This window comes from Maylandia zebra, linkage group LG14 (assembly GCF_041146795.1).
Source record: "Maylandia zebra isolate NMK-2024a linkage group LG14, Mzebra_GT3a, whole genome shotgun sequence".
NCBI lineage: Eukaryota > Metazoa > Chordata > Actinopteri > Cichliformes > Cichlidae > Maylandia > Maylandia zebra.
Window position 1 is genome coordinate 36,871,557 of NC_135180.1, and position 18,362 is coordinate 36,889,918.

The 18,362-nt window shown below is 44.4% G+C and overlaps 1 protein-coding gene across 8 annotated transcripts in view; it reads right to left on the minus strand.

Moving 5' to 3' along the window:
- Positions 1-222: 222 nt before the first annotated feature.
- Positions 223-18,362, minus strand: part of LOC101467576 (alpha-actinin-4) — a 56,339-nt gene continuing 38,199 nt past the window's right edge. The window contains exons 5-23 of one of the 8 annotated variants that reach the window (XM_076873476.1): positions 17,565-17,652; positions 16,701-16,779; positions 16,465-16,546; positions 12,989-13,074; positions 11,576-11,668; positions 11,345-11,470; positions 10,413-10,517; positions 9,928-10,075; positions 9,691-9,841; positions 8,735-8,843; positions 8,447-8,587; positions 8,084-8,266; positions 7,646-7,780; positions 7,036-7,215; positions 6,660-6,806; positions 4,972-5,052; positions 4,094-4,159; positions 3,026-3,184; positions 223-2,265 (exon numbers count right to left, since the gene is read on the minus strand). In XM_076873476.1, the coding sequence (XP_076729591.1) occupies positions 2,107-2,265; positions 3,026-3,184; positions 4,094-4,159; positions 4,972-5,052; positions 6,660-6,806; positions 7,036-7,215; positions 7,646-7,780; positions 8,084-8,266; positions 8,447-8,587; positions 8,735-8,843; positions 9,691-9,841; positions 9,928-10,075; positions 10,413-10,517; positions 11,345-11,470; positions 11,576-11,668; positions 12,989-13,074; positions 16,465-16,546; positions 16,701-16,779; positions 17,565-17,652 (2,318 nt within the window). In that variant the 3' untranslated portion in view covers positions 223-2,106. Of the gene's footprint in view, positions 2,266-3,025; positions 3,185-4,093; positions 4,160-4,971; positions 5,053-6,249; positions 6,283-6,659; positions 6,807-7,035; positions 7,216-7,645; positions 7,781-8,083; positions 8,267-8,446; positions 8,588-8,734; positions 8,844-9,690; positions 9,842-9,927; positions 10,076-10,412; positions 10,518-11,344; positions 11,471-11,575; positions 11,669-12,988; positions 13,075-15,658; positions 15,745-16,464; positions 16,547-16,700; positions 16,780-17,564; positions 17,653-18,362 lie in introns of all 8 variants that reach the window. The other 7 variants (XM_012915678.5, XM_012915677.4, XM_004574107.5 and 4 more) reach the window with 7 other exon arrangements.

The window sequence follows — 18,362 nt, forward strand, 5'->3', positions numbered from 1 at the left end:
CTTAATCACTCTGAGTGTAAAAGATGTTACTGAAGACCCATTTTAGTTTGTTTACATTTGCCTAAATGACTTTGGTAACGCTACAACAAACCAAAGATTATCACAAAGTACAAAGCTGGAGATTTGTTTCCTTTTTACAGTTAAAGAGAAAATCTGCTCTTTTGTAGCTCAAGTTTAAAAACACAGACACGCACAAGAACGAGGCATGAAGACAGTCGCAGGTATTTTTGTAAGGAAACTTTTTATGTGTGCTTTGTGAAACTCACTTATCATTAGAGACAGAAGGCGTTGCAGTTTCCAGTACAGCAGATAAGGTTTGATATTAAAGAGTACAAAAAAGGAAAAAAAAAAAAAAAGAAACAAAATCACAATTCCAGAGTTCATTTCTTTACAACCTCGCAGGGAAAAAAAGAATGAAAAAGAGAAACAAGCTTTTGGTCCGAGTCTTCTCTTCCCGCTTCCTTCCCGTCATCTCCCCCTCCTCTCCCACGAAGACGGGAGAAATCACTTGTCCTCCGTTTAATTTTGACAGGAAACTCAGGCGGGACCTGGTTTGATGACCACAGCTTTCCCCAGATATTGAGCGCACAATATGATTGCATAGTTCTTTTACATAACAATTTTCCTTTTTTTAAAAAGTTTTTCTTCGTTTTGCGTACAATGGAATGTTTACACAGAGTCTCCCCAAACGTTCCCCTCCCTCCTTCCTTAGCAGTGATTTTTTTGTACTTCTCTTCAGAAACAAGTGAGGGGAAGGAGGGGGGAGAAAGTGAGGGGGAGAGAGATAGAGGAGGGAACAGGGCTGTAGCCACCAACAGGCACGCTTATCTATTAAATACTTTCACCTTCCCCCTCACGAACCTTCATTCGGCCAATCAAACGGATCAGTGACATCCCGCGTATGTATGCCAGGTAGATGAAACTCGACTAACTTTGAGTAATACAGTATAAACTTTTATATAAATGTGAGGTTTTCGTACTTAAACAAGCACCCGATGCCTAACAGAGGAATAATTTCACAGAAGCAGATATTTGTAATTATTATGCTGTTGCTCATCATGGATTTTATACAGGAGAAGGCCTTTAGGTCAACTTTTCCATGGTTAGTTTGGCCAAAATTAAAAAGTAAAACCTGAAGAAAAGACTTCTGGAAGCTCAAACCTATCCACTGGTGAAACTGCTTTTAAATTTCTCTGTTTTCTTGTTTCATTTTCTTTATTATCTTTTTAATAATAAATGTCTACTTTGCCCTACTGAAAGGCCTGCGGTTGATTACTCTCAACGGCTGGGACTCTGTGTGTGTCATTCTTCAGACTGAAAAAATAAGTATGTACAGCGCTAAGCCCCGCCCACCCCCACCTCCCACCACCCACCTGGTCCAGAAAACGAATGAGAAAGGAGAAAAAAAAAAAAAAAAAAAAAAAGAGGGGAAAAAAAGAAACGCAGACAGGAAGAGGAAAAGAGCTGAGGTTAGACAGGTCACCTTATCCAGCAACGTGGGAATTATGGGTGAATAGGTCATTTTATCTGTGGTTGGTCAACTCCCCCGCCCCTCCATCCCACCCTTCTGACCCTTGACCCCGCAGCATAAATCTCTCCAGGATCTAATACATAAACTTGCCAGTCGCCACATCAAACCCCCCCCCCCCAACACACACGGCCTGGACCCCCGCCCGGCAAGAAGAAGAAAAATTATAATAAAATAAACAAAAATTAGCATAAGTATCAGATTAGCTTGTGCCCCCCCATAATCCTAACCCCCGTCCCTCCCCGTTTAAACCACATGAAGGCAGAGAGGGTGAAGCTAAGGACCCGCACTACAGAGCAACTCTGCCCCCCGTCCCACAGACGCCCCCAGATGTGCCCGTTCAAATAAACCTTTATGACAAACTGATGCTGAACATCCTTTTGTGACAGTGGGGCTGGAGGCCAAACCACGAGAACTACAGCTCAATCAGCAAGCTCTTAACGATTTCTAAACCGGCACTCGCAGGGGCACATCGTGACCACCACTCAAAATTCTTCCCAGCGCTCGACTCATGGCGTCTCCTCTACCTCCCTCTCCCTCCCCTCATCTGTCCAGCCCTCCTCCTCGTCTCGCCTCCTCTACAGGTCACTCTCTCCATACAGGGCGGTGGAGAAGGACATGTAGTCGAGGGCTCCGGGGACAGCGTCGGGCCCCGTGTAGGGTGCCATGCGGGCGATGCAGTACTCCGCCTGGTCTGGAGGGAGCTCCCGCCTCAGCTCATCAGCTGTGATGTAGTTCTGGTGGAAACAGGAGGCAAAGAGTTCACTGCTAAAGCACTAAATGACAGACGGCTTAATAGAGATGAAAAACTTATGTTATTGATCTTCTAAGACAACAGAGGATCGTATTATTGGCTGAATATCATTATTTTGTTCCAAACTCATGTTTGATGGATCATTTCAGATCACAAGTTCAAGTCTGGAGATTGAATATCTTGGGATCTTTAAACCGAGTTAGTTTGGACCTGTGCGTCCCAGTTACTCGTCCATTTTTCCTGAGGACACACTCTCACAGCAGACTGTTAAGAGGACACTTTTCCTCAGGGCTGCACAGCCCACTTTGAGGACCACTGCTCTAAAGCACCGTGCAGGTCCAAGATACAACTGAAGTCCTATAAAACTTCTCCAAATGTCAGGCTGTGTGCGCCTGAGGAGCTGATGTCATAGAAGTCACTAAGATTTTCCAAAGCTTTAATCACTCAGTGTTTTAGGGGCCAGTGCTTAAATGAACCATAACACAGACAATCTGGGCTGCTGATGCAGCTTAAAGCCAAAGTGCTCATGCTTGTTATTATTATTATAAATCCTAATATCAACCTGTGAGGCGTCTCTAACAAAAAGGAATATTCTGCACAGATTCAACCTCAAGCTTGTGTTGACTTGTAGTTGTGAACACAAATACTCCCTCTGCTGGTGGTCAGCGTCCTGCTGCACATTTCTTTCTCCAGTATTTTTCTTGTCCAATCAAAAATGAGCACTGATGTCGTTCTGCACTCACCTTATCAGCAGCCAGGATCTTGAAGGAGGCGATGACCTGGTCCGCGGTGTCCCTGTCGGTCGTTTCCGTGGACATGAAGTCGATAAAGGCCTGGAAGGTGACGGCGCCGCTGCCGTTGGGGTCCACTATACCCATGATGCGATTAAATTCGGCTTCGCCCTGGCATCAACAAATTACAGGTTAACCCAGAAGAGACTGCGCTTTGAACTCAGGGAACAGACGCACAGTTACAGGAGCAAACTGAAGAGGCATTAGCCACAGCCAGAGGTTAGTCTGTGGTCATTTTATTTCATATTTAAGTCAGTTTTTATTCAAATGGCCAAAAAGGGACAGAAAAGTGAATAGATTTCTGTAAAATGAGGGGACAGCCTCACCGTTTGGAATTGTCTGGGAATCAGAAAGAGTACTAAAACCCCTGCAGTTTGTAAGCATGTAAAATATAGGGACTACCATTAAGTCCTAATGGGAGTCCCAATATGTGGTTGGGATGGAGGGAAAAAAAACAGACAAATGATGACACGAAGAGAAAACAGTGAAGAGTAATTTGGATGGTCTACATGAAAAACATCAGCTTCCTTCAGTTAGTACTGATCATCAAGGATGTTAAAGTGACACATGTGACAAAAAAGGACAGGAAGTGAGAGCATCAGAGGGAGAGCACAGGGTGTCTGCAGGTATCAGGTCACATGCAAATCCACAAAATATCCAAACAGAAAATATTAGTAATAGTTAGAAATACTGAGCAATAATTTGCCTGCCTGGGTCCATTTGTTTGAATTAAGAGTTTCACTTCCTGGTTTAAATGTTATAAAAATATGAACAGGACTGATTTTGGCTAAACCTCCCGCAGGGGACAAAGCCCGACTTGGACGAGAATATAATGGAATAAATCAAAAAGTTCTAGCTTCCATATCCATATCCTGTCCCTCTGATTCAGGTAAAAGCAAAAACACAGAGCATCCTTAATTGCTTCTTTTGGGTGCTTCAAAGCTTGTGACTAATTAAACTGCATTAGGATATTTCTGGACCTGCAGACACCCTGAAAGAGCTTCATGCCAGCAGCAGTACCAGGCTGTTTCCTGTAGAAATGAGTAGAGCCCGGAAATCATCTGACATCATCTGTCCTGATCGCTTCTGCAGGCCGCCACAGCACAGGATAGGTCGGAGGGAGGAGGTGGTGAGTAGACAAAGACGGAGTCAGAGAGATACGAGGGACAGAGAGAAAGCAGCAGAGTGAAGGATGGACAGAAATATTGAGATCAAACAGTGAGTGAGTGAGAAAAAAGCCATAAAAAGCACAAACAGTTAACAGAAAGTCTCGCAGCAAAGTAAAAACCTGACGGGCAGACAGACAGCTGAGGGGTGGGGTCCGTTCAGAGAGTGAGCTGAAGCAGCACAAAACAACAGAGACCCCCGGTGGACAAACAGGGACGCAACACCTCCATGAACCTCCATGCCGATGGACGGAACCCTGCCTGAACACAGAGCACGGCAGCAGGCTCTGAGCAGGAGCACCGACTGATCACTGACCAGTTTCACTTCATCACGCCACAGAGTATCAAAAATAGAAACCTCATTTAGTTGACCTAATTATTAATACTGTAATTGTTCAACCTGCTTATCCAATTTTATTTTATGCAATTATGTCGAAATAGTTTCTTTTCATTTTTGTCTATTTCAGGCTGTTTCTGGTTACTTTTTTTTATTTGCAATGCAAATTTTTATGGCTTCAAAACATCAACCATTTGTAGCCGGTGTGGAAAAAATAAAATCAATTAAGCTACAAATGTTGCTAGATGCTGAATTGTCTGACTTCTATATGTCAGTGTATAAAATCAGTAAAAGAAACATCGATTGTGATTGGCTGAATGTGGCTGTGATCTCTGCGCTCCTGCTCAGAGGCCGATGACGCCGGCTCTCCCTCCGTCCAATCCTTGAGCTCCTACCTGCTTGTCCTTCTCCACATCGTAGCCCAGACTGATCAAACAGGCCTTGAACTCCTCGGCCATCAGGGCCCCGCTGTGGTCCTGAGATCAGCCAAACACCCAATGACAGAGCACCGCATCGTGAGGATGAACCAATCGTAACACAGGGATGGTGGCGGTGGAGGACAGTGACCATGAGATCCACAGCATGCAGGGAGACGATGAAGACATGGAGGACGAAGGGACACACATTTATGGATGTTTAGACAATGTCGCCACACACACACAAACCCCCACACCCACTCAAGAGCTGTGATGTTCACAAACTGTCACTTTTTAATCTCCACCAATCACGAGCGTGAGTGAATAACAAAGACAGATGATCCCGGTCCTCTTCAGTCCAGAGCAGCTTGCATTCATGGACACAGCAATGAACTGTTGTGGTTTCACAAAAGACTTTCACTCAGAGATCCACTGTTTTAATGCAGTTGTTACCTTTTTATGCTTATTTTTTATGCATTAAATTATGATACATGTTAAGGCCTCAAAAATTTAAAAATTAATCTATATTTAAGGGAGAACAAACCTCAGTTTCAAAAACTGTGGTGTCGTCTCTGCAGCATTTTTAAATGTATATAGTTCAGAATTTAAATAATTAGCAAATCACTGCATTCAGTTTTTATTGAAAACTGACACAATGTTCCCAAATTTAGAGAAAAGTATCCATGCAAAGACTGAAATGGGGTCAGAGGGTTGCTACAAGCGCTTTCTTTGTACTGAGTGCGAAGAATAGTTCCAGTGTTGTGTCGTCAAGAAATAAACACACTGATGTGACGAACAAAAAGACTGACGGGTGAGTGACCACCGTGTCAGATAGTGGCATGAATGAGTGACACACACAGAGCGGCATGAGATGGTGAACGATGGCGGTGTCGTCCTCCTCTCTGACAGCTGAGAGCTTTCAATCATCACGTTTAACCACCGCAAAACACAAAAAATGACATCTGGTAGGTTTAGTTTAGTTTTTTTAAATGCAGAAAACAGCGTTCCAAAGGGATGACAGACATCTGCAGGTTTGCATGTCCAGTGAGGGGAAAAAGACCAAGTGCAACCCAAAAATAACACATTTCAAACCAAATGTAGCATTTCTTAGCCGATTTAAAACAAGTAGCCTTTTGCTAACTGGATGTTTCCTCACTCTTCACCCTCCTGGTAAAAGCCAGTCACCATCCGTGCCTTTTTTTAAATTTCACCAACACCGCCTGTGCTTGCGAGTGAAACATCAGGATGAGTACTTACATGTCTGGCTCCTCTCTCACCCCCATTTAAGGTCTAAACATCCAGTCAGTCACATTATAAATAAACAGGAAAAACAGAGGCCAAATCCTCACACTGAAAACTGTTCAGGAAGTCCAATTAACCACAACTAACCCACTGCTAACGACTATACTCTACACAGACAAATACATAAGATGCTTGGTGCATCATAGCTGGTCTACACCATCATGTATTGTATATGTAATGGTAAAAATCATTAAACGCTTCATATTTATAATTTTTAGATCAACACATGAAACAAAAACAGGGTTTCTCCTCAGGTTTCACTGCCAACCTAAACGCCCAATACTCTGTAATACTGTGAGGTTTGATAACAGGGTAACAGAACAGGTGTAATAAATAACCCGTGAGCGCAGAGCTCGGGCCCTGACCTTGTCAAAGTGGTTGAAGGAGGCGCGGTACTCGTACAGCTGCTCCTGGCTGATGCCCTTGGCGTCACGCGTCAGGATCTGGTTCTCGACCTCGTTGATGGTTCTGGCGATGGTGGTGAGCAGCTGCTCCCAGCCCACCCGGAGGTGCTGCAGTGATGGGGCGGGGTTGACAGGAGAGGTTAAGAACTGAGATGCGAGAGAGGACTCGGGTTTGACAGTGTCCTCAAAGGTTAACACAAAGCATGAGCTCGTTTTGTTACAGAGCTCATGCACACATTATGTCAACACAGCTGTCCTACTTTCAAACATTTTCATTTGGGAAGTGAAAAAGACTTCATTCATTCATTGCTGAAGGTTTTGTGCGCGTTTGCGTTACCTCCATCGTGTAGGAAGTGTACTGGTTGTCGAAGATGAGCGCCTCCTGGATGTGTTGGTGGTATCCCTCCAGCTTGTTAATTTCGGGTGTGTATGATATGATGCTCTTCTGGTATTCCTTCAGGTTGGTCAGCTGGTCCTCCAGGGTGCCGTTCATTTCAATGGATATCCTGCCAATTTCCTGCCAACACAAACACACAAACACCTGAAACGCTGACACTCGAACATATTTATAAAAACAAAAAACACTTTTCTAAATAAACTTTTCCAAATGACTGTAAGATTTTTTTTTCTGTAAGGATGCTGAAGAGTTATCATTTACGGTTCCTGAACTATGAATAGACGAAGTACATTTCATTCCTCCTGCTCTCAGCAACGCAGTGTGCATGCACAGTGACGATCTAATCTAAACACAAAGCTCATGGATACAACATCTACAAACTGAAGAGCTCTTCAGGCTGTGGGTAAATCCTGCACCCTGTCTTACATTTGCTCTGTGAGTCCGTGTTTCACAAAGTGTCTGCAAAGTGACAAACTGCACACAGCTGAGCAAACGTGAAAATCTCGACATAATGCTGAGCACGTTGTGACTGTGGGGGCTGATCAGTTACCTCCATTTTGGCCTGGATGTAAGCGCCAACCGTGTTGGCCTGAGTGGCGAACGTGGCTCTCAGAGTGTCGTTGGAGTTCTGCTTGTTCAGCTCTTCCTGCAGGGCGTTGTCACGCAGTGGCACCATAGCCATCGCCTGCAAATGCACACAAAGAAGAATTAGAAACAACTGCACCCACACAAACGCACAAACATGAAGCACCAGCTGCAGAAAAACATTCAGTCACTCAGCCTGTAGAGGGCAGCGTTTTTAACACACTGGACAAAAGGTTCTTCTTCTATGTAGGGTTCACCGGGGAAAAAGCTTTTAAGAGGAAAAATCTGCGCTGCGTCATTAAAGCAGCAGACAGCATTAATAGTTTACTGCTCTGGCATGAATGAGCTACACGTTTATTGCCTTAAAACGATTAACGTCAGCCTTCGTTAAACAGCAGCTCACCTGTTCCCACTTGCTGTTGATGCTCTCAGGTGTGATGGAGGTGTACGGGTTTCCGCTGCTCAGCTTGATGCCGTTGCTCTGGGCGATCTTCTGCACCTCGGACTGGATGGACTGGATAGCCTCGCGCTCCTTGTTGGCCTCGGGCAGGGTGGACTTGAACTGCTCGTGGGCTGTGATCAGACCCTGAGAGAAGGAGGAAAGAAACACGTTTGCTGGGTTTTCCGTTTTTGTGGGATAAACGCAGCTCTGTGGCTTTAAATAGTAAACACTGGAACGTTTCTTTGGCTCAGTGCTGGACCTCCGCTGTATGTTTCATATGCTGCACTTGTTTATTCACCACTTGACTTCCCAGTTCCCAGATACCTGGATCTCCTCAATGTTGTGGACGATGAACATGTCCTGCAGGTCCTCCATAGCTCCCTCCATCCAGTTGTTGAAAGGTGCCGCTCTCTTGGCGTACTCCAGGTACAGCTCATCTATCGACTCCAGCTGCTTCTCTGTCCTCTGTCGGCAGGAAAACAGAAGACGGCCTTATTAAAATACATTTCAATACATTTTAAAATACATTTGATATTTCATTGTGTCAAATGATGATCCTGTCAAAATCCTTTTAAAGCTCAAAAGGTGCTGCACAAACAGGCCGAATCGTACCTCCAGTGACTCTTTGCGTTTGTGGGTGAGGGCTCCCAGGACGTCCCACTGATCGCAGATCTTCTGACAGCGAGCGTTGACACTGGCGGCATCGTAGTAGTCCAGTTCACTGGAAAAGGAAGAAAAGAAAAAGGGGTTTTCCTTTGTCGAGCACTTCTCATGATCAGATTCACTTTCAGACGCACTTCTTTCTGTTAATCGACACCATCTGACTGTGAGGTCAGATTTTGGACGTCAAGTCTGGTTTAAAATTTTAGAGAGGGGAAAGGCATCAGGCGACTGCTCTGAGTCTGTGTCGATCAAACCAAAGTGACCTGACAGAAGCCTCAAAGCTGCTTCTTTATTCTGAAAAAATGCACAGGCGTCTCCAAAGAACACCGGAGCTGCTTCTTCACCACTTTGCTCTGTAGTTTTGTCCATTTCTGACTGAAATGTGAATTTAATGCAACTCGAGACGATGTTAAAGGAAGTTGTGAAAATAATGTGAGTGTTGGAAGAAAAAGAAGAAAGAACTGAAGTTAAAGTTGTTTGCCCCACGGGCGGTACATCTAAGAATTCAAATGAGAACAAAACGAATAATACTCCAACTGTGAAAAATGATCTGCTGGAACAGATTATTACACACCAGCAGCTTCGGGCAGCAGCACAAACCATCAGTAAGTTTCAAAATTTAAACTTGTGCATATTTAGCAGCTTCATTACTCAGAATAAATGAACCCTGACGTGGAGACGAGAGCCATCGGGAGCTAGCAGCAAATGATGCTGCGTGTTTCACCTCACAGCGAGGCGCAGGTACTATGCTGACCACAAACCCACGTGAAAGGAAAGAATTATCACAAACTGTGAAGAATAGAGCTGCCCGACCTGCTTTGTGCGTTTATGCATGAAAGAAGCCACGAGGAACATTCAGGAACCGATGCTAATGAAGTCAGAGATGTTAGCGGCTCCACTCTTACTTGAGCTCCTGCGCGATGGCGGCGATCTGCTCCACTCTGTCCTGGTGGGCGGCCAGGTCGCTCTCAAAGGCCTCGTGTTTCCGGAGCAGCGCCTTGACTTCTGACAGGGTGCACGTCTCATAGTCTTTCTGGGTAAGCATGGCCTCCTTACCTGCATGCATAAAAGCCTCACTTATTCAGAGACGAGCATTCTGGCGTCGTGAAGACGTTTGCTTCACCGCGATGGAATTTACATACCGTCGGTCCAGGATTCATGGATGGCGCACTTCTGGTGGAACTTGACGGCCAGATGCTCCAGTCTCTCCAGACGCCTGATCTCGCTGAGGATCCACTCCTCGTAGCCTTTCTCTGCTCCTTCCAGATTGTGCCACGCTTTGTTGATGTCCTGAGAGCAAACAGCAAGAGTTACTGTAGAGCAGAAACTCCAAACACAGTAAAACATCTCATACGTGCAGAAAAGTGTGAAAGAGGTGGTGTGAAACTGCTGTAATATTTACAAGGGAACTTAAAGCTGGATTGTTTGTTAAAAAAACACAGAAAAGTAACTTAACACTGACTGTGTTAAACTCACTAAGCTATAACTGAATCAGTTTTTACACCAATCTTTAGAAATCCTCTGTTAGCGTGCGACAGGCTGCTTTGCGACTGATGATAATGAAGTTGTGTCGCGCAGCTTCAAGTGTGGTGTAACTTTTCCCATCGACTGTGTGCGAGTTTCATACCGACACCATGCGTCCTTCTGACGGCATGAAGGCAGGTCTGTTGCTGAGTCTCAGTTTAGTCTGCAGAGTGTTGAAGCTGATCTCCAGCTGGCATTTCTCTTGGACCTGCAGACAGGAACATCTCAGTGTCACTGGACACATTCAGCAGAGGAAAACCAACATTCATATGTGAGAGGGCACAGCGCTCTTATATGGCGATGCCACCAGGACAGATACAAAGGTTCCAGCGATTAAGAGCATAAACTCTTCAAAATGTTATCTGAAGTCAGAGCAAAGAAGCCGAAGAGCTGTTCATCTGTACGGGTTAAATGGACAAGACAACCCCTGCTGGTCACTGGAAAGAATGCAGGTTTAGAGAACCTGTGCATTTTCAGACATAAAATCAGAGCATTATAAGCTAAATGCATAGAATAAGGTCTTGGGAAAAGGGCTCGTGCTGCCACGCAGTGTGGGATTAACACACTATAATAACTGGTTCATGTGAATACACAGTATACAACTCTGCCTCAATTTAAATGCTTATAATAAAAGGCTGAAGAAGCTCTGTGCAGAGAGAGGTCAGAGTAACATGTGAGAAAATATTTGCAGAAACATTTTCCAGCAGACTCTGAGCCATTTCTCCTTGTTTCCTCTCCAGAGGGACACAATTATAACAAAAATGAACAAACACTGATGAACCTCAGTGGACCTCAGGGACACAAGCAACCACTCTGCAGAAGCTACACCATGAATGAGTTTAAAAAAACCCAGATTTTAAATGTCAAGAAGAATAATATTATTTTGGAAGAAAACAAATATTGAACACTGAGTAAGATTAATGAGATTAAACTTTCCACTACAAAGATTTGGGTCTGGCAGGCGATCCAGGAGTTTGTGAGCCTTTTTTCTTTGTTTAGAAATGCTGAGAACAGTTCACGCGAGGTTTTCTATACCTTGGGTGGTTTGTGCACACAGCGGTAGTCTCTGAAGTCCTCCTGTTTCACCTGCATGTCATTTACAGTCTTCTCTTGGGTTCGGTTCTCCAGCCAGGGGATGGTCCGACGGATCCACTCCAGGAGCTGGAGGCAGAGAGGACAGTGGTGAAAACAGGACAGACGAACGGGTCGTCCTCCTTTCTCCAAAGTCTGCCGTGCAAGTAAAAGATGGCATGTTTCGATACTCACATCACTGGCCAGTTTCTCGTAGTCCTCCATCATTTGCTCGTTCTCCTGGTTGACAGCCAGCACTTTGCAGATTCGATTTGCGGCTGTCTCAGCCTATTAGGAGGGAGAGTGATGAGTGGAGCTGGACATGACTGGATAAAACTCCATCAGAGTCTACTCTCTGAGCTCAAAGCTTCATAATAAAGTCACTAAACTGAGCTTCAAAATAAGTGTCTACCGCTGCTTATTAGTACCTCAGCCTGGCCTTTCATTGCAGCTGTGACAAACGCATTTTTGCTTTTCAAATCTGTGCGCACACTCCACACGCAGGCAGTGAGGGAGGAATGTCGAGCCAAGTTTAGGCACGTGTTATTTAAAATAAGGCAAAAACGCCAATGTAGGTCAAACCAGGGCTTAATATGACTGCTACAAACATGCTCCAGCTCTCGATGGTTAGTTCAATGTGCCAAAGTCATTCTGTGTGTATTTAAAACTTCATGCATCTCCCTTCAAAACCTGGGAATCAGTGCTTCTAGTTACAGTTCATGTAGCGCTGCAGTCCACGTCAGTGCGTCTGCCTAGGATATTACACTACTGTACCACTGAAATATAAAACACAGAATTTGATAAGCTGATTCAAGGTCATACCTACTGTACAACAAAACATCTGCATTTATGCTGCTCGTCCAATAAGCTTACAGGCTATGCTTTCACCAGAATATAAGACACAAGTCATATCATGTAAAACATTTAGAATAGTTTGAAAAGTGTTAATAGCTGAAAAGAAACTTGAGACATCAGCTAATGTTTCCCACAGTAATGAATCCAGACCGGTCTGGTTTCTCTAAACCACATCAGCAGCATGACCACCGGCGGTTTGCCGCTTTCCCGGAGGAAGAATCCTCGTCAATATAAAGTGTTTCATGTTCCAGCTGAGATATCCATAAATCGAAATCTGTGCATGATCTCAGTGGAAAAGAAGAAATTTAAACGTCAAAATCACCCACAGAAGCATGCATGGAAAGCAATCAGTGCAGGTGACCGCCGAGTTTAAGTCCAGCCCATAAAGTCTGGAGCATTTTGAGGGAAACAGCTGATGTCCAAAGAGCCGAGACAGAAGCACCAAAAGTTCCCATCATGCTCCTGCTCCGTTTCCTGTTCTGCAGATAATATTTGACTGAATTTGTATAAAACCATAAGTGCAGCTGAACTGTTGGATCGAGCGAGGAGAAACGCAAAGCAGCTCAAACTTCCATCTAATAAACGCTGGGCTGGAATTCCAGCATGTTGCTGTGATTTCACCTCTGATCTTTTCACACTCTAAAAACTTTAAATAACAAATGTGTTTTACCAACGATGGAAACTTTGGTGCATTTCAGGGTTTTTCTTCGCAGCGCTGAGTGTTAATGTGAGTCTGACGGGTGAGGAGCTCACCTTCTGTGCGCCAGAGAAGGCGTGATAGAAGCAGGAAACATAGGTCATTATGGCCTTCTCATCCGGCCTCAGCGTACCCACGATGTCTACGCATCACCCAGCAGAACAGAGGGAGAGAGAGAGACAGAGTGAAGCCAAAGCTACCCAAAGCTACACTTTGATTGCCCCCTGCAGGATGTGAGAGAACGCTGAGTCAGGTGGGGGCGACGTTGAGCGCCCCCTCGTTAGTGCCACAGCTTGGAGCGCCTCCTGTCACCAGGAAGTGAGGGCCACCAGAGGAGTCCTCTGGAAGGGAATCGTGGGACGCTGGAGCCACAAGTTCAAGTGTGGGACACAAACAGGCATGAACTGCTTAATCCAGTCACTCAAAGCGGTTCATTCACCATCTGATGGAGGTCACTGGGTTCACTCAGCAGGGCAATGATGTCAGCACACTGACTGACTAATTCTTCTTCATCTTCAGAGTTCTATTCTCGTACTCAACTACAGCGTCTTCATCAACTGCAGGTGGAAAAATATTCTCAAATAACCAAGTGAACAAAATGAGAACGCAACACAGCGACTGGTGAATGAAAACGCTTCCTGTGAACTGGAGCGGGCGCGATTTGTGTGACGTTGTTGAATAAATTACGATGCTGGCAAGAGCAGTAAATGTGGACGTTTCAGAGTTTGTGTTTGGTACAAACGCAGCGGTCAGAGAGCTAACGCACATAACTCACCAGCTAAAAACAAAACCTGAACTCGTGCCCATTTCTGACACACACACACACACACACACACACACACACACACACACACACACACACACACACACACACACCTCGTGAGACTGCAGAGGAACAAACAAGTTCTGAATGAGCCAGAAAATTAATTAGAGGAAGACGAGCAAACAAGAGACGCATCGATTGGCTTCCTGTCATGGGCCCAGAGGGAGGGGGGGGGAGGAGGAAAAACAGGAGGGTAACGAGAGGACAGGGACGAAGATGATTTAATAAAATTTATGACAGACCCACTATGAATCTTTAACATCATATTTACTTGACTTTATCAGAGACATGCATGATTTGAAACCAAACTTTCTCCACAATAAGAGTTTTTACTTATAGATTTGTCTCGTGCACATTATGTTAAAAGTCTAAATTTCACTTTGAGCTGCAGGAATTTGATTCTGGAATTTTGAATTTAGCAGTTTATGAAAGTGTACAGAGTAAAGTGGTTTCTGGTCTTTGTGTTTGTAAAGACTGAGCTCGTGAGCCTTCCTGTAACATCTAAAGTTTATCGACTGATATCATCCGACTAGCTCCTTTGATTTTTTGCACGTATATTTTTATCTCGGTACATATCGTTCATTTCATTCTGCACATAATGCAGATTTTATTCTGTCTGTGTTATTCATCGTTATTAGTTCCTGCCTTTGTTTCAGCCCCGACTCTGCAGGATGGTACTCCAGTTTTGCCGTACTATTGTACAGACGTGCTAAAGGTAAAGCAGAAAGCGATACGCATCTAAAGCTTTTCAAATAACAGTTCGATAAGGTCACAACCTGCAGTGCCAGATGGGCCAAAAAGCCCGAGAGCTGCTCTAAAAAGGAGGAACTCCATCATTTAACGGGGCGGGTTCACTTCTTTGCATGCCATGTTCTCTGAATATTAGGAAGTGACAGTTTTTCCAAGCCAAATCTTAACAATAGCAGCCAACATGAACTGGAACTACCTTTTCTTCCTACATGTACATGAAAAAAAAAAAATCTGCAAACAGTTATAATGAACAACAAATAGGAATGAAGTTGTGCTTCTGCATTTAGACGCTTTGTGGATGTAAAGGTTCGGTCTAACTTCCTCCCAGCAGTGAAAAACTGCCAAAAGCAGTCTGATGCTAAATGTGTTTAAATTTGGTATAAGAGAAGATGTTGCATAGATCCTAATATGCTTCAACTCAGTGAATACACAGCTCAGATTAAAGCAACGTAGCTGGTGCATAACTGAATATTCTCATTTTGAGTTTGGGTTTCATTTGGCTGAGGGAACTGTTCCCTCTGGATCTGTGGAGAAAGTTTTTGGATCATGGTCAGAGTGGCAGAAGAAAATGAACCCTGATGAACCTCAGTGTGATACATGCTAAAAAGCTAACAGGGTCTCCTTTAAGAGGAAGTGAAAGCAGTGAGATTATCCTGAGGAGAGCGCCTCAGACCTGGATGCTTTTAGTGGTGGGAGAAAACAGAAACGTCCTAACGGTGATCGTATATTTCAGCATTTTGTTTGCTGGCCTTGTCCTTTTGTTTCCTGGAAGGACTTTATTTTAAAGGATGGGGACTTCCACATGTTGAATCAGAGGTTTCTGTTCATTTTGTTTTGATTTTTAGTTTTTTTTTCAACCACAACTGTTCAAAAATGTAAAAATATCCATGGGAAAAGTTCCATCTGACAGATTTTAGCTAAAAATAAAACTAAACGCAGCTTTAGTCCACAAACTCATTTCTGTACGGCAAACATTTACCGCTTTCACCAGCATGCTAATGTTGAAATCGTTTGCGTGTTTGTGTCCCCACAAACCCAGCGTCCCAACAAACCCAGCGTCCTGGCTGTCGAGACAGAGCGTGGCCATGCTGGACAGGAAGCAGCACCTTGTTAGTAAAAGGAGGTTAAAGGTTGACGTTGGCTCAGAGGGTACCTTCTGTGCTCCAGAGAAGGCATGGTAGAAACTGGACACATAAGTCATTATGGCTTTCTCATCTGGGCGAGCAGTGTTCACAATGTCTACAAGTCGGGGGGAGACCATGGTTATGAAGACGCACACATACAGGCAAGACACAGGACAAGTGATTACACAATTACAACAAGACGCACACAAACTCATTTAACGAGCTGCTGTAGCTGCCAACAGCCTGACATGCAAACAACAAATACAACGACACACACACACACACACACGTAGACACACACAGCTCAGGTACAGTTAATACACAACTTGGATTTCTTTCTGTAGAGTTTGAAGCAAAAAGAAAAAGTGGCTTGTTATGACAAGAATGGATCCTGTGAAGGAAACGTGGATGTTCAACATGGTCACACATACAGATGAACACAGGAGGAGGAGCAACGTCGATCCTGAAGATGCCTCGCGTGTCCTGTCACCGAGAACCCGAACACGCTTTGGAGATCGGGCACATTTACATGCACACAACGCGGCGACAAACCCCGTGCAGGTCAGCGTGGAGCTACAGTCACATGTACGTGCTGCAAAGACGGACTCCCAGGAAAAGTCACGTAAACTCCTATTTGATGTTACAGACTGGTCAGAAATGACAAACTGTGTCACTGTTTTAAAAAAGAACACCTGGTTCACTTTTGTCACACCACTTCCACATCTTACGTTATGAACAGTCACTTTGTTCTGTGCACGTAAACAAGCCCGTGATGTTTTAACACACGCATTGACAGATCCGGCAGAGACGCACAGATCAACAGCCGACTTATTACCTTCTGCGTCCAACATCTTGGGGATGTCCAGGTGCTTCTCAGCCACCTCAAAGGCGTTGTTCAGGTTGGTTACAGGATCATCCTAAACAGCAAATCACAGACGGCAAACAAGCCAGTGAGTCGCTTCAGGCATTTGTAACACAACTTAACAACAGATATGAAAGCATTTCGATTCACCATGTTTGACCCAAAAACTGAAATATTTGAAGAGAGTGGAGGAGTGTGAAGCTGTTCACCTTTCTGAGGCTGTCGTAGTCGATGAGATCAGGTCTGTGTCTGTGGATCAGAGCGTTGAAGGCAAGACCGTCCTTCCAGCTGTTGGAGAGAAAAGACGAGTTCGGGGTGAGGGTGGAGGTGACGCTCACACATTTGCTGCATTACAAGTCGACATTATCGGCGCCGTGAACAAAAACTGTCCCGATCTGCCGCCGGGACCAAGATCCACATCTCCACTGTGACACTGAACTTAATTTATGAACTGATCTGAAACTAAATGAACTTCATTAACATTCTTTTCGAGCTGAATTTGGGTGAAAGATGGTTTGATTGATTATATCTGGACGTGTTGCATGTGATACATCATCATCAGCTGCTTCTGAATTCCTTCTCACAGTTTTTCATATTGAAACAGAGAGCAAATAATCACATTTGTCTATTTACAGCACAGTTGTGCCATGTTGCACTCTCTCCATCAGGGGGCGCCCTTTCTACACAACAGCAGCAGATTTGAGGTTTCATGTAAGCGTTGAACACCTGAGCTGAATCCAGAAAGGTTCAGGGAAGTATCTGCGTGCGCCTGTGTGTGCGCCAACTCAACTTTTATGCTGAGTTTAAGAAACTCTCAGATCAGTATTTTTCATATAAAGGAAAAAAAAAAAAAAAAAAGAACACTGGACAGCTGCTCACATACCACACTTAACCACAAACACATTTCATCAATGCCACTGGAGAGTTTCACTGTATCCGCAGGATTCCTCAACTGGATTCTCTCAAGGTTTTGTTGGTCTTTACAACACAATATTACTGTGTGTGAACTGCTTTCATCTGACAATAGAAGCCTTTAAAAACGAGTCCAACGTAAAGCCCTGTGTGTACGTTACCTAATGTGGAAGTTCTGCACATTGACATTCTTGTAGGGAGCCGTCTTCCTCTGGCACCACAAGAGTAGACCCTCTTTGGCAGAGGTCTCTGCAGAGAGAGGAGAGGAGGAGACAAGAGACGTGATCAGTCTGAGCACACGGGGGGAAATGTCTCTGCATCACATTCATTCAGCTGCTTTGACCGTTTGAGTCGATTAGCCTTGTGCAAGCAGACCAAGAAATACCCGAGGCCGTTTTCAGCGTGCTAAATATAAACGGCCACGGTGCTCATGAGCAGAATTGAAAATATGAGGATGTTTGTGTTTGCTTTAGATTCCTCCACACACACTGACAAAATATCCGCCGCTAATATGGAGAATTACTCCAATGACTTCTAGCAGCCCACACCCACCGCAGCTAATTCAACTCAGACTCTTTTAATTAGCCTGCAGAGTCAGTTGTGCTCAGAGAGGAGAAATGAACCTCACCTCCACATTTATCAACACAAAGCTAACGCACACGTTAATGCACAAATGAGTCATCGGCTGGTTTTACTGTCAGAAAGTTCATCAGGACAGATTTGGGCTGTTGGGTTGACTCTGTGGGACTAAACTCGAATAATTAACTCATCAGTATTTAAACTATTTACTTCTAAACCTGCTCTGATAACATGTAAACAGCACATAACCAGGCAGAGTTAGAACTGTGCTGCTAGCAATATGTAGTTTAACGTGATCGGTCTTGTTTCAGGCACACCCGTTTCATCTTGGCTTTATTTCATCGTGTGTGTGTGTGTGTGTGTGTGTGTGTGTGTGTGTG